Source organism: Moschus berezovskii, chromosome 3 (assembly GCF_049115385.1).
Source record: "Moschus berezovskii isolate FMDL1 chromosome 3, NW_MosBer_1.0, whole genome shotgun sequence".
Classification (NCBI taxonomy): domain Eukaryota; kingdom Metazoa; phylum Chordata; class Mammalia; order Artiodactyla; family Moschidae; genus Moschus; species Moschus berezovskii.
The window spans coordinates 124,170,210-124,183,194 of record NC_142462.1 but is presented as its reverse complement, the minus strand read 5'-3'; the positions used below and the strand labels follow the sequence as shown (position 1 = coordinate 124,183,194).

Sequence of the window (12,985 nt, the reverse complement as noted above, 5' to 3'; positions counted from 1 at the left end):
CCAAATCATGTTTATTTTTTACAACCTATTTAAGTGTAACTTGTGTTTTATCATACTTTAAATATTAAGATTCAAACAGTACCATAGTGGAGCATTAGAATCATTGAGGCTGGAAAAGGCATGGGTCAGCAGAAGTCCCAGTCACCTCGTGTTTCCTTTTGTCCAGCGACAGAAGCTCCGTGAGATCATCCTCCAGCAGCAGCAGCAGAAGAAGATGGCCGGTCGGCAGGAGAAGGGGACCCAGGACCCAGGAGCAGTGCCCCACCAGGGGCCCCCGCCACACTGGCAGCCGGAGAGCGTCGGCCAGGCGTTTGCCCGGCCCCCACCCCCCTACCCTGGGAGCATCAGGTCTCCCATGGTCCCTCCTCTGGGACCTCGATACACCGTTTTCCCGAAGGAGGCCCGTGGAGTCTATCCTCCTGATGTCAGTGGTATGGGGATGAGGCCACATGGATTCAGGTAAGGCTTCTCATTTCACGCCAGAGTAAACTGCCCGCAGAAGGGGATGCCCAACTGAAAGGACTTCTTTTTACCCTTTTTTAGTTGGAGTGTGGTTAGTTTGCAGTGCTGTTTCAGGTGTACAGCAGCGTGATTCGGTGTTTTGTACATTCGTATATTCTTTGACATGACTCTTAATCAAGACCTCGTTGCTCGGTTTTACTTCTTCATTCCTTTGAGATAAAATCAATGTTATTTTCCACTAATGAGAGGTCATAGATTTTTTCCTAAACCTCTAAGTACTCTACAGACTAAAAACGTTCCCTTCGTTATTAAATATTCACTGTACTAGCACTACGTTACAGCCACAGTGATGTTGTTTATCATACTAATCAAACCTCTAATATGTTACTGCCATATTCAGTCAAATATGTGATGTGAATTATTTTCTTCTTAGATTTTAAATTTTAATTTACACTAAATATTTGTGGAAATTTCCAAATCGAAAGGATGTTTTCCTATAGGAACTTCTCATGATGAAATAGGGTTGTAAAATTAGTGGTTTTCTCTTTTGAAATGACTAGTAGAATGGTCAAAGCCCAATGTGGGCCTGAGTTGTAATAGTGAGGCATTTCTTTAACATATGCTTTTCACTTTATCAGGTATATTTTTCAGTCTTGATACTTACCTTCATGTTAAAGTCTTCCCCTTATTTTTCTTTTTTCTTTCTCCTTACTTTATGCTCGTTCCTCTGTTTGTTTATTTGTACATGTTAAGTCGCTTCAGTCCCCATGGACTGCAGCCCGCCAGGCTCCTCTGTCCATGGGATTCTCCAGGCAAGAATACTGGAGTGGTTTGCCATGCCCTCCTCCAGGGGATCTTTCCAACGCAGGGTTGGAACCAGTGTCTCATTAAGTCTTCTGCATTGACAGGCGTGTTCTCTGCCACTAGCACCACCTGGAAAGCCCGTGTTTGTCTGTGACTTGCCTTTCTTTCTTTCTGGGATGAGGTACAACATAAGTAAAAGTTTTTCTGTAGTTCATTCATTTACTGAGTCTTTACAGATGGTGCCTATCATTCTTGTCTTACTGCCCCTGGTTCTCATTCTTGGAGCAAACAGGTTAATCTGTCCAGTCATCATGCCTTTGTTTTCTTATGTGCAGAGACCTGTAAATCTCTGGTAAAATTCATTAGACCTCCTATTCCAGTGTCCCCCTAAATCAGCTTCCTCCATGTCGTAGCCTCCTTTGCAACTCCAGTAGTATATGCTGATTCGTAAACAACCGATTCCATCTGCTTGTTTGTTTTCCTTTGTCTTCGTTTATGATCTCTGTTAGATGTCATCAGACCTCAGGTATGGTATTTACTGTAGAGTATTTGTCAGAAGTTTATGTTTATATAGATTCTGTATAAATATTTTCTAATGGTGATAATTTTGTTTTTACTAAGTCATCATTACATTTGGCAACATTCTGTGTGCTTACTCAGTCCTGTCTAACTCTTTGTGACCTCATGGACTGCAGCCCACCAGGCTCCTCTGTCCATGGGATTTTCCTGGCAAAAGTACTCAAGTACTGAAGGAAATGGGTTGCCATTTCCTTCTCCAGAGGATCTTTCCAACCCAGGAATCAAACCCGGGTCTCCCACATTGCAGGCAGGTTCCTTACCATCTGAGCCACCAGTGGAGCCCTGTCTGTATTTAATCTAAAACTTCTTTTTATCAACCTCTGAATTCAGTACCATACTTTATGTTTAACTATCTGTGTTATTTATTTCTTCTTTTAGGTTTGGATTTCCAGGAGGTGGTCATGGCACCTTGTCAGGTCAGGAACGCTTCCTTGTACCTCCTCAGCAAATGCAAGGATCTGGAGTTCCTCCACAGCTCAGAAGATCTCTATCTGTAGATATGCCCAGGCCTTTAAATAACTCACCAATGAATAATCCCGGTGGACTTCCTGCACATTTTCCAGCACAGAACCTGCCGGTTCAACAGCATAACATACTGGGCCAGGCCTTCATTGAGCTGAGGCACCGGTCCCCAGACGGGAGGCCCCGGCTGCCCTTCCCTGCTGCTCCTGGCAACGTCATCGAGGCACCCTCCCATCCCCGCCATGGAAGCTTCATTCCCCGGCCGGACTTCCCAGGCCCCAGACACCCAGACCCCATGAGACGACCCTCCCAAGGTCTCCCTCATCAGCTGCCCGTGCACCCAAATTTGGAACAAGTACCACCATCTCAGCAAGAGCAGAGCCACGCTGTCCATTCGTCTGCTATGGTCATGAGGTCTCTGAGTCATCCCTTGGGTGGTGAGTTCTCAGAGGCCCCTTTGTCAGCCTCTGTGCCAGCTGAAACGACATCTGAAAATTTACAGATTACCACCCAGTCTTCTGATGGTCTTGAAGAAAAGCTTGATTCTGATGACCCGTCTGTCAAAGAACTCGATGTTAAAGACCTCGAAGGGGTTGAAGTCAAAGACTTAGATGACGAAGATCTTGAAAATTTAAACCTGGATACAGAGGACGGCAAGGGGGACGAATTGGATACTCTGGGGAATTTGGAAGCTAATGACCCCAACCTGGATGACCTCTTACGGTCGGGAGAGTTCGATATCATCGCCTATACAGACCCGGAACTTGACCTGGGAGACAAGAAAAGCATGTTCAATGAGGAGCTGGACCTCAGTGTCCCAATTGATGATAAGTTAGATCATCAGTGTGTATCTGTTGAACCTGAAAAAAAGGAGCAAGACGACAGAAGTGTGACTCCCCCTGATAAGCCTTCTCCTTGGAAAAAATCCACTGTCAGCAGCGAGGTAAAAGCGGAAGTACTGTCTCCACATCCTAAAGGGGAAGCCAAATGTGAAGCTGAGAAAAGTGAGGACGGTAAAGATACTGTTGGCCCTCCCTGCCCGCCAGCCTCTGCTCCTCTGGACAGGAGTGATGGGGACAAGGCTCCTGTGCAGCCCTGTGACGCGGATCTGCAGGAGAAAAGAACTACCCAAGAAACGACCAGCTCCAACCTGAGTGTGGCTCGTGGGGCCACTCAGCTGCCTGCTGAAGATGCCGTCACCCCGTGTGGCATACCTGGGCCAACTCCAGTCCTCTCAAGTTTACTTGCTAACGAGAAACCTGATACTGCAGACATGAGGCCATTGGCATCTCCAGCACCAACTTTGCCGGCCTCCCCATCCAGCCACGTGTCAAGTTTGCCTCCCGCTCTGATGACACCACCTGGTCATGTTTTGGATAATACCATGAATTCTAACGTGGCAATAGCCCCTCGACTAAACCATGCTTTCCCTCAGGGTGTGCAGGTAAATCCAGGCTTTATTCAGGGTCAGCCGCCAGTAAACCACAGTTTCGGGACAGGCAAACCTGCCAGTCAGCCTGTGCCCCTGACGAGTCAGCCTGGGACCAGTGGCATGTCTGGAACCCAGCAGCTAATGATTCCTCAGACGTTAGCCCAGCAGAGCAGAGAGAGGCCTCTCCTTCTGGAGGAGCAGCCTCTACTTCTGCAGGATCTTTTGGATCAAGAGAGACAAGAACAGCAGCAGCAGAGACAGATGCAAGCCATGATCCGTCAGCGGTCTGAGCCATTCTTCCCTAATATCGGTAGGAGTTCCTCCGAGTTTCAGAAATAATTACTGTGGGCTTGGGGTGGAATGTGGTATGCTTACAGGCTTTTTTCTGTATTAAGATTACACGTGGACCAGAGTACTCAGGGTTGTATTTCTGTTCCTTCTTCAACTTTGAGATGAAACTGACTGAGAGTTTTAAGATTCCTCCCCAGTAAATCAAGAAATTAAACTCTTGGAGTTTCAGACTCCAGGTTTCTATTTTTTATGGGATGATTTAATAGAAATAAATCTTTTTTTGTTCCTTCCTTCTAACCGTTATTGCCAGGTATATTCAGAGTCATTGAAAGGCGAATTTAAAGAACTTATGCTACGAGTAAACTTCTCACTTGTACAGTGAATGCTGGGCAGTATTTTTAGTCATATAAAGCTCTTTAACTTATTTCAGTAGCTTACTGATTTGGGGGAACATCCCCCCCCAAAAAAAAGAAGCCATGCACTAAAAATGCCTGAGTAAAGAGAAGGAACTAGCAATCAGGACACATGTTCAAGGAATCCTTCCTTCCTTTCTTTTGACTGCTTCTTTTTCTGAACAATAAAATTGACCTTCTGTCCTATGTTCATGACCAGCTCCATCATTTTAGCTCATTTCTATATGCAAAGAGGTCTTTTCCCTTAGCCTATCCTTACTGTAAGAACTTGATACATTTTTGTCTTGAGTAATAACCAGTTTAGCAAAATTCCTTAGTATTTGTAGTACGTGCGGAGAAGGCAATGGCAAGCCACTCCAGTACTCTTGCCTAGAAAATCCCATGGATGGAGGAGCCTGGTGGGCTTCCGTTTGTGGGGTCACACAGAGTCGGACACGACTGAAGTGACTTAGCAGCAGCAGCAGCTTCTCATCATGGTGGAACGTTCTGCTAAGCCTTGTGAAAGTTTAGATGAATGGAATTGCATCACTTTAGGTTACTGCTACCATTTCCCTTATGCCAGTATTTGACAAATACCTTGTTTAGATTCTTGTAGGACTAAGGTAGTAAATCCGTTGATCACTTAGATGGGAGTAAATTCAGGATGAGGTTCTCATAATTCTTTACCTAGTGTAGAGACTTATGATAGTGATTATTAAATAACAGGGAATAAGAGTCTAAGTCATGTAATGTTTGTGACCGTTACATTACTTCTTAGTGTCACTTGAACCAAGTACTGTGAAATAAGTAACTTTAAAATGTGTTTCTTCTTTAGATTTTGATGCAATTACAGATCCTATAATGAAAGCCAAAATGGTGGCCCTTAAGGGCATAAATAAAGTAATGGCACAAAACAATATGGGCATGCCACCAATGGTTATGAACAGGTAGGTAAAGATGTTTCTCATTCTTACTGTATATCAAAAGTGCATGGAATTATTACTGGTTACTAGAAGGAGTATATAGTGACTCAAAACTTGTATTCTAGGAATGAACAGTAATTATTTCAATTGGTTGTGTTATCAGCTGAACATGATGAAAAGCAAAATGGTGTACAAATGTAAAGATTGAATTTTCATTTGTTTCAGGGTAAACATAATAAAGCATCATAGAATGGTTTGCAAGATTGACTTGACTAAGCAGGAGATTCAACATATTTAAGTACATGCTCGTTTAAGTACTTTGGAGTAGGTAATGCTGACCAAAAACTGCTTGGGACAGAGATGCTTCATCCTGAGTAGGCGAGGGTAAGCAGGAAAAGAGACATTAAACTGTTCTGTGCTGAGAACAGAAGATAGTGTGTTAGTCTGAAGGTTTTTTATTCCATCAGAGGACGTATGAGAGTTAGCACTTTGAAACTTTATAAGCCTTTTCACTATTAATAGGAAAAAATGTGAAAATTATCCATTAGAGAAGATTATGAGTTATTTGACTCTGAATTTCTCAAATTATTTACACCCCTAAGGGTTTCTTCAGTTCTGATCATGGACCATCATCAGAATTATGTGCCAGCTTTTTTTAAATGTAGGTTCCTTTACTCAACCGCAGACATACTGAATCAGAGCATCTGGAGATGGTGCGAGTGCCGTGGGTGATCTTGTATATTGCTGTTTGAGAACCTCTGTCCATAGAGCAGGCATAGGGCCTTAGTTTAGCCTAATTGCTTGTTGAGTGTGGATGATCGTGGAATTGAATATGAAGTCTACATGAATTTAAACACCGTTCTTCAAAGGTGCTTTGTTGGATACTTTGGAAATGGTTGAGAAGCATTGTTGAGATCAAGAAGAGACTGTAATGACTTGCATGCACAGCGTCTGTGAACACTGTTTCTCTGTCATGAGGGTTCTTAACTTTTTTATGTCGTGGACTTTTGACATTCCAGTAAAGCCTTTGAACTCCTCAGAATATTTTAATGCACAACCAAACACATAATATTGCAGAGGAGATTAATTATATTTGAAATACAGTTATTTAAATGTAAAAGTTACAGTATATGTGCTTCTCTAATACATGAATAAATTTGGCAGTAGGCCTAACAACTTACCATAACTTCGAAAGAATGACGTGATGAACCTAAATGACCGATGGGGTTTGTGCAGCAACTTTTGCCATGAAAATACCAGGTTCTGTTTTTGAAAAGTCACAGCACTGCTGGTAATACTGTAGTTTGCTGCCTGTAGTCAAAATAGAAGGAAATTGTAAATTTAATTCTGTACTTTACAATGCAGACCTGAGAATCGGAACCCCTGCTTCTTCAGCGTCAGGTCTGTACCACTTAGATAACACTGTTGTGTTAAGTCAGCCGGCGAGTTGGTAGTGACTCTGCTGAGGCCTTTGAGGAGGCAGAGACGATGGCCCCCCCTCCATGTGGGGCACAAGTTGACTGAGGGCGATGGACAGTGAGCGCTCTGCGGATTGAGAAGGCCGTTCCACACCAGGCTATAGTGGGGCCAGGGGGCAACAGCTGAATCAAAGCGCTGAGTAAAAATATTAAAAAGCATACATTTCAGATTCTGCTTAGACATTAATTGTAATGTTTGATAAATAATTTGGAAGATAAACGTTGAAGCATTTGGTAACTGTAGATGCAGTGTTTTCATTCAAAGCAATAATGTTTCTGAAGTTTTTAACTAGAATTAGGAGCATTTTGCCAGATATTTTGAACCATATAGACTTTTTCTTAGTCAGGGACCGGTGTTTGGTTTGCTCTAACTTATGAAGGTTCTTAATTGAGATACATCTTTTGTTTTAAATAAAGAGCAGAATAAACAGTTTGATTACGTAAATTCTAAGAAAACTATGCCTTCATTATTTTCTAAAAGATTTGAATTAATCTTAATGTCTGATGAGGCACGTAACAGAGTGGACCCTCTGGAACAGCCTCATGGCCACTGCAGCCACACTCGTCACTGTGGGGGAACTTAGTCTCTCCGGATCTTCCCTTTCATCATAAGTAAAATGAGTGGGAAGAATTTGCACTCCACAGAATCGTGTAGTAGGTTGGGGCACAGAAAAACAGGGCCTGAGTAAGGGTTTTTGACAAGACACACATTGCCGTTGCTCCTCCTTCCCTGGAAGAGAAAATGGTTCAGTACGTGAAGATGATATTAGTTCCAAACGTTCCTCTGATGCTCAGTTATTCTTTCTACAGGTTCCCCTTCATGGGCCAGTCAGTGACCGGGGCACAGAGTGGGGACGGCCAGACCCTCCTGCCACAGGCAGTTGCTCAGGTATTGCCAGCTGTCACTAGTCACTGTCGAACTCTACTGCCTTTCTCTGTGTGTCTCACTAGTCTTTACAGTGAGGCCACTTCTAGGAAACAGTAGAAGTCCTAGAACACTGCCGCAGTGTGTTACCGGCTCGGCAGAAATAGGATATTTTACTGTTTTCTTAAGGGCAAGACAAGTTAAGGTGAAAACGTTGGCAGTTTCTGAAAAGGATCTGTATGTTTAAGGGTAGAAGGTCACCTGGAGGGAATCCAGGTGCTTAGGGTCTTAGGGTTTGGTTTCATTTACTTTTAACTCCATGGAGATGTTTTCACATCCAGCATTTTAGAATTCACTCATTACATTTACATGTAAAACTGCTACAAATTGCAGAAAATAATGATTATAGTCATTTTATTTAGATACAATCATGTGCTGCAATTTATTCCTTGGAATAATTTAATTTTTGAAGTACATAACATTCACAATAATCAGCTTTAAGTGTAAATATTTAGTGTCAAGTGATGTCCAGGAAAGTTAGAACTACACTTTATATTATTTTTTCAGTTTTTCTTTTCACCAAGTTCTGCCTAGGGAAAAAAGAGAAAGCTACCTACTTCCTACATGTCTTTTGGGCACTTTCTTTTCGTCCTGCTTCAGATTTATTATACTGATAATTATCTTTTCATTAAAAAAGAGCCATTTGACACTGTTGAACAAACATAGGCTTCATCGCTGAGTTTGATCTGATTTCCATTATGAGTTTATTGGGATTTGGGGGCAAGCTTTTTAGCCTCCGTGTTCTGATCTGTTGACTGTTACACTGCCTGCTCTGCAGGGTTTCATGGTTTACATTTACTGCGTTCTGGGTGCTGCTGTTATGGGTCGTCGTTACTTTGTCTACCGCTCATGTCTAACAGAATTTGTGAGAACTCAGTAAATGCTTTTTCAAAGTTAATTTTATTTATCAGATTGTTACCGGGGAATTGTGAGATGATAACTGTTTATTCAGTCTCCCTGGAAAAAATAAGACATTCAATTAGAAAATGAGAGTAATATTTAAATTAGTGTATATTTGTTTTATTATTTGTGCCTGTTAGAGATACTGGTTCTTGTTTATAAATAACTTCGTGAAGTGGAATTTAGTAAATCTGGAACCCATGTTTCTATGTCTTAGTTGCTGAAGAAACTGATCACAAAGTAGGGTTTTATGTGAATCTTTAGCTAAGTACTATTTGATTTGCCCTATTATCATATTTTTGATGAATAACCTCTTAGTTCAAAAATAATTGTTTTTCATCTGAGTTCTAGCAAATATAACAGTTCAGAGGTAGTTTAAAATTTTCAAAAAGTAGGTTGTCACCACAAAATTCATTCTACTTTTTATCGAAAGCTTCAAAGATGTCATAAGAAATTAAAGTTTTTTCCCTTCCACTTCTTTTTCCTTTTTTTAAGTTTTTGTCCCCCTTTAACTGAAATGTGGAATAAACCTATTTGTAAATTTTACTTATTTTAGGATGGCAGTATAACACATCAGATTTCTAGGCCTAATCCTCCAAATTTTGGTCCAGGCTTTGTCAGTAAGTATAAATCTAATCAGTTACATGTTCTCTGGGGATTGCTGGTTTGCACTATATTTGTGTTCTTCTAAAATCTTGGAGTTAGTATAGGTGTGTTATTTGAAGTCCAAGTGCCCTCAATCTTTTATTAAACATCACTGCTGCCCTATTAGGGTCCTCTTCTTCAAGGCATGTATTTCATTGCTTTGCTTTTCTTTTTTTCTGTGCATGAATACTTAGGATTAGAGATGAGTATTTTAATACAGAAAAAGCATCTCCCCCGTTCTCTTCAGTGTTGCTGCTGTTTTTGTAGATAGACTGGGCACTTTACAATCTGTGGCATAAAACCACTTCTTTTCTAATGACTGTCTGTGTCAGTGACAAGGACACTAAACGGGAACAGCAAAGGGCGTGTGCCTAAAGAGGAGCCGGGTTTAGCAGCATGATGTGAAGTCAGGGATGCAGGGTGCTACCACATCCTCCTAGTTACCTTCAGGGGTCCCACGGTGCTTCAGGATAGCGTTTAAAGTTCTCCCCAGACTGAACCTTTCTGAACTCTCCAGACTGTCTAGCTAACTTTTTTTTCACCGTTATTTTTCATTTTGCTCACCTCTGCTCTCCTGGTTCCAGAAACCAGAAAGGCTTTCCTTGCGGTAGGTCTCATTCTACCAGAAGCAGAACTTCTGAAATCTTGTGAAAAAGCCTGTTCTAGAACAATACCCTGCAAATTTAGTAGACGAGATTCAAGTTCATACACGGATGGAACTTCTGGGTTTAAGAACAAACCCAAAGTCCAACCTTTTGAAATTCCCCTTTCGTTAATGATTGTAATTTGAATACATATTTGCCTTAAAAACAAGTGAACTGCTATAACCAACTGGCTTTTTCTGGCTTTATTGTGCCCATTGACTTTGGGTGGATTCTTACTGTATGACGATATTCTGTTATCATTGATGTAATTTTTCAGCGAATGTCCTTCTTGGAATTGTATTTATTCATTTCTTTGTCTTAAAGTGAGTCAAAACAGTATATTCTGAATTTCACAACATAAGATGACTTTTTTTTTTCTTAACTTGGCATCGGTGAAGTAAAGTGCCCTCACAGAATAAAGTAGGAATATTGCTACAGAATGAAGAGATATAACTGTTTGGGGAGATATTAATGACAGTCATACAAGTGGAAAAGATTTTACTTGGTTAATGGCTTATTTATAGAAATGTAAATGACAAAATTCTTAAAAATCATCAGTTTTTTTAACTTACAGATTTCCTTTATAAAACAGACTTCATATTGGTCCTTTCTAAAACATTCTGTGTTCTTTCCCTGTTAGTTCAGGACATGTTTTCACTATTTAGAAATAGGGGAAACCATATAAACTTTGGAAAATTAGCATGGGAAATAATACCTGATCCATGCTCTGCACCTTGGTAGGCTGTGTCTTACTTCGTCTCTTAAAAATCTGTCAAGTTGAGTTAATCAAATACAAATGTCGTTTTATTTTAGTAAATAGTGGCTTTCGGGTTAGAGAATTTGATAATTTAGTAGATGAAAAGTATCCTATCAGATAAGTTGTCTGCTTCTCAAAGATTGGGTTTATAGTCTTTATAGGTATGAGGTTAGCCTGTGTCCTAAGAATATGCATTCTTTAGTTTTCTTAAATATTTTTCTAAAATCTTCTACTCTATAGTTGTGTTATGGTCTAATATTTAGTATTATTTTTCAAAATACCTATGACAAGGTCATGGTGAAAGTGTTTCCTTACAAAATGGATTTGTGTATCTTGTATTGGACTCTTCAGAAAATTAACACAGATGAATTTTAATTTTTTTCCTCAGATGATTCACAACGTAAACAGTACGAAGAATGGCTTCAGGAGACCCAACAACTTCTTCAGATGCAGCAGAAATATCTTGAAGAACAAATCGGCGCTCACAGGAAATCCAAGAAGGCCCTTTCAGCTAAGCAGCGTACCGCCAAGAAGGCTGGGCGAGAGTTCCCAGAGGAGGACGCTGAGCAGCTCAAGCACGTCACCGAACAGCAGAGCATGGTTCAGAAGCAGCTGGAACAGGTAACACACAGCTTGGCCAAACAGTCTACTCTTGATGAACTATGAATGGATTTGGTTGGTGCTAAGTGGCACACAGAAGTGCGCTGTCAGGAATGACAGCTCCCAGACCTCTTCCTGGGGGAGTGACTGCCCCAGTCCTTGCCCCAGAGTCGCGGTCACACAGCACGTACTGCCGCGAGTGCCTCTGACAAGACTGACTTAGAGGAACTGTGTCCATGCTCTGGTAGGAAACCCTGCTGGAGCTAATAGAGCTGGAGGAATTGAGGCGCTTTCCCTGCACTGAGGGGTCACTGTGCAGAATTGTCAGCTTTCCTGGAGATAGCACGTGGGGAGAGCCTGGGTTTTCTGTCAGTACTTGGAGTTGACCTTTGCCTTGCGCTGTCTTTGGTTCCCTAGTCTCCAGTAGAATTTCAGACGCAGCATTTGAATCATTCTGGTGGGGTTTTTTTTTCATACTATTTTTTCTTAGTGTTCCCTCTCAGTATTTTGATCTTAATATACATTGACTGTAAAGGACTCATTCCTGAAATACAAGACCAGTTTGCTGTTATCTTCCATTATAGACCTGATGGTTCTCAAAATGTTCATAGTGAAATAGCAGTTATACTTACAAAGAGGTAAAACTTGAGCTTTTTATTTTAAATAAAAGAGTAATAGTGTTTAAAATACATTAAGGGACCCTCTTCAGTTCAGTTCAGTCGCTCAGTCGTGTCCGACTCTTTGCAACCCCATGAATCACAGCACGCCAGGCCTCCCTGTCCATCACCAACTCCCGGAATTCACTCAGACTCATGTCCATCGAGTTGGTGATGCCATCCAGCCATCTCATTCTCTGTCGTCCCCTTCTCCTCCTGCCCGCAATCCCTTCCAGCATCAGAGTCTTTTCCAGTGAGTCAACTCGTCACATGAGAAGGGACCCTCTTAGGTATTTACTTGAATTAAAAACTTAGGTTCACCCAAAACCTGTGCGTACACATACAGACAGCATCTCTAACATAGCCACCAGACACTGGGGCACCCCCACGCCCTCCCAAACCATCCTTCGGTGGTGAGTGTTTGGACGAGGTGTGGCACATTCGAATGATGAAGCACTTATTCAGCAATCAGAAAGAGTGGAACTGCTGAGATACACCACAGCTGGGATAGGGACAGCAAGAGCGTTGTGCTGAGTAACAGAAGCTAATCCCAGAAATTTATGTATCGATTCCATTTATGGAAAATTCTTGAAATGACAGAGTTCCATAGTTGGATGGTAGTTTAGTGGTTGCCGGGGCCTAGAGCTGGGGGAGGAGGACTTGACTGCCAAGCGGTGGTAGCCTGCTTCTTGACTGTGGTGATGGTCTGCACCTGTGTTGAAATTCATCGAATTACACATCAGAAAGGTCCATCTTGTTTCTCATTGTCAACATAAATTTTGTTCTCCAAGTTAATAGTAGAAAAGAACAGTTTGATTGACTCGGTAAAAATCATAGAAGAGCTTTCTGCATAGGGAACTTAATCACATGCCCTGTCTTGCCTAACCTTCTGAACACGGAGGTATTATCACCATTTTACACAGGAAAGATTGCGGGCAGGAGGAAAGGGGATGACAGAGGATGAGATGGTGGGATGGCATCACTGACTCGATGGACATGAGTTTGAGCAAGCTCCAGGAGATAGTGAAGGACAGG

At 41.7% G+C, this 12,985-nt stretch overlaps 1 protein-coding gene across 24 annotated transcripts in view; it reads left to right on the top strand.

Moving 5' to 3' along the window:
• The window catches only part of KMT2C (lysine methyltransferase 2C), a 263,765-nt gene that overhangs the window by 216,876 nt on the left and 33,904 nt on the right, over positions 1–12,985 (top strand). For all 24 annotated transcript variants that reach the window (XR_008685321.2, XR_008685323.2, XM_055421605.2 and 21 more), the window contains 6 exons: positions 167–459; positions 2,224–4,049; positions 5,258–5,369; positions 7,634–7,712; positions 9,205–9,268; positions 11,083–11,315. Coding sequence is in view for 22 of the 24 variants with exons in the window: in XM_055421605.2 (XP_055277580.2) it covers positions 167–459; positions 2,224–4,049; positions 5,258–5,369; positions 7,634–7,712; positions 9,205–9,268; positions 11,083–11,315 (2,607 nt within the window). In the remaining 2 variants the exon portion in view is untranslated. The remainder of the gene's footprint in view (positions 1–166; positions 460–2,223; positions 4,050–5,257; positions 5,370–7,633; positions 7,713–9,204; positions 9,269–11,082; positions 11,316–12,985) is intronic.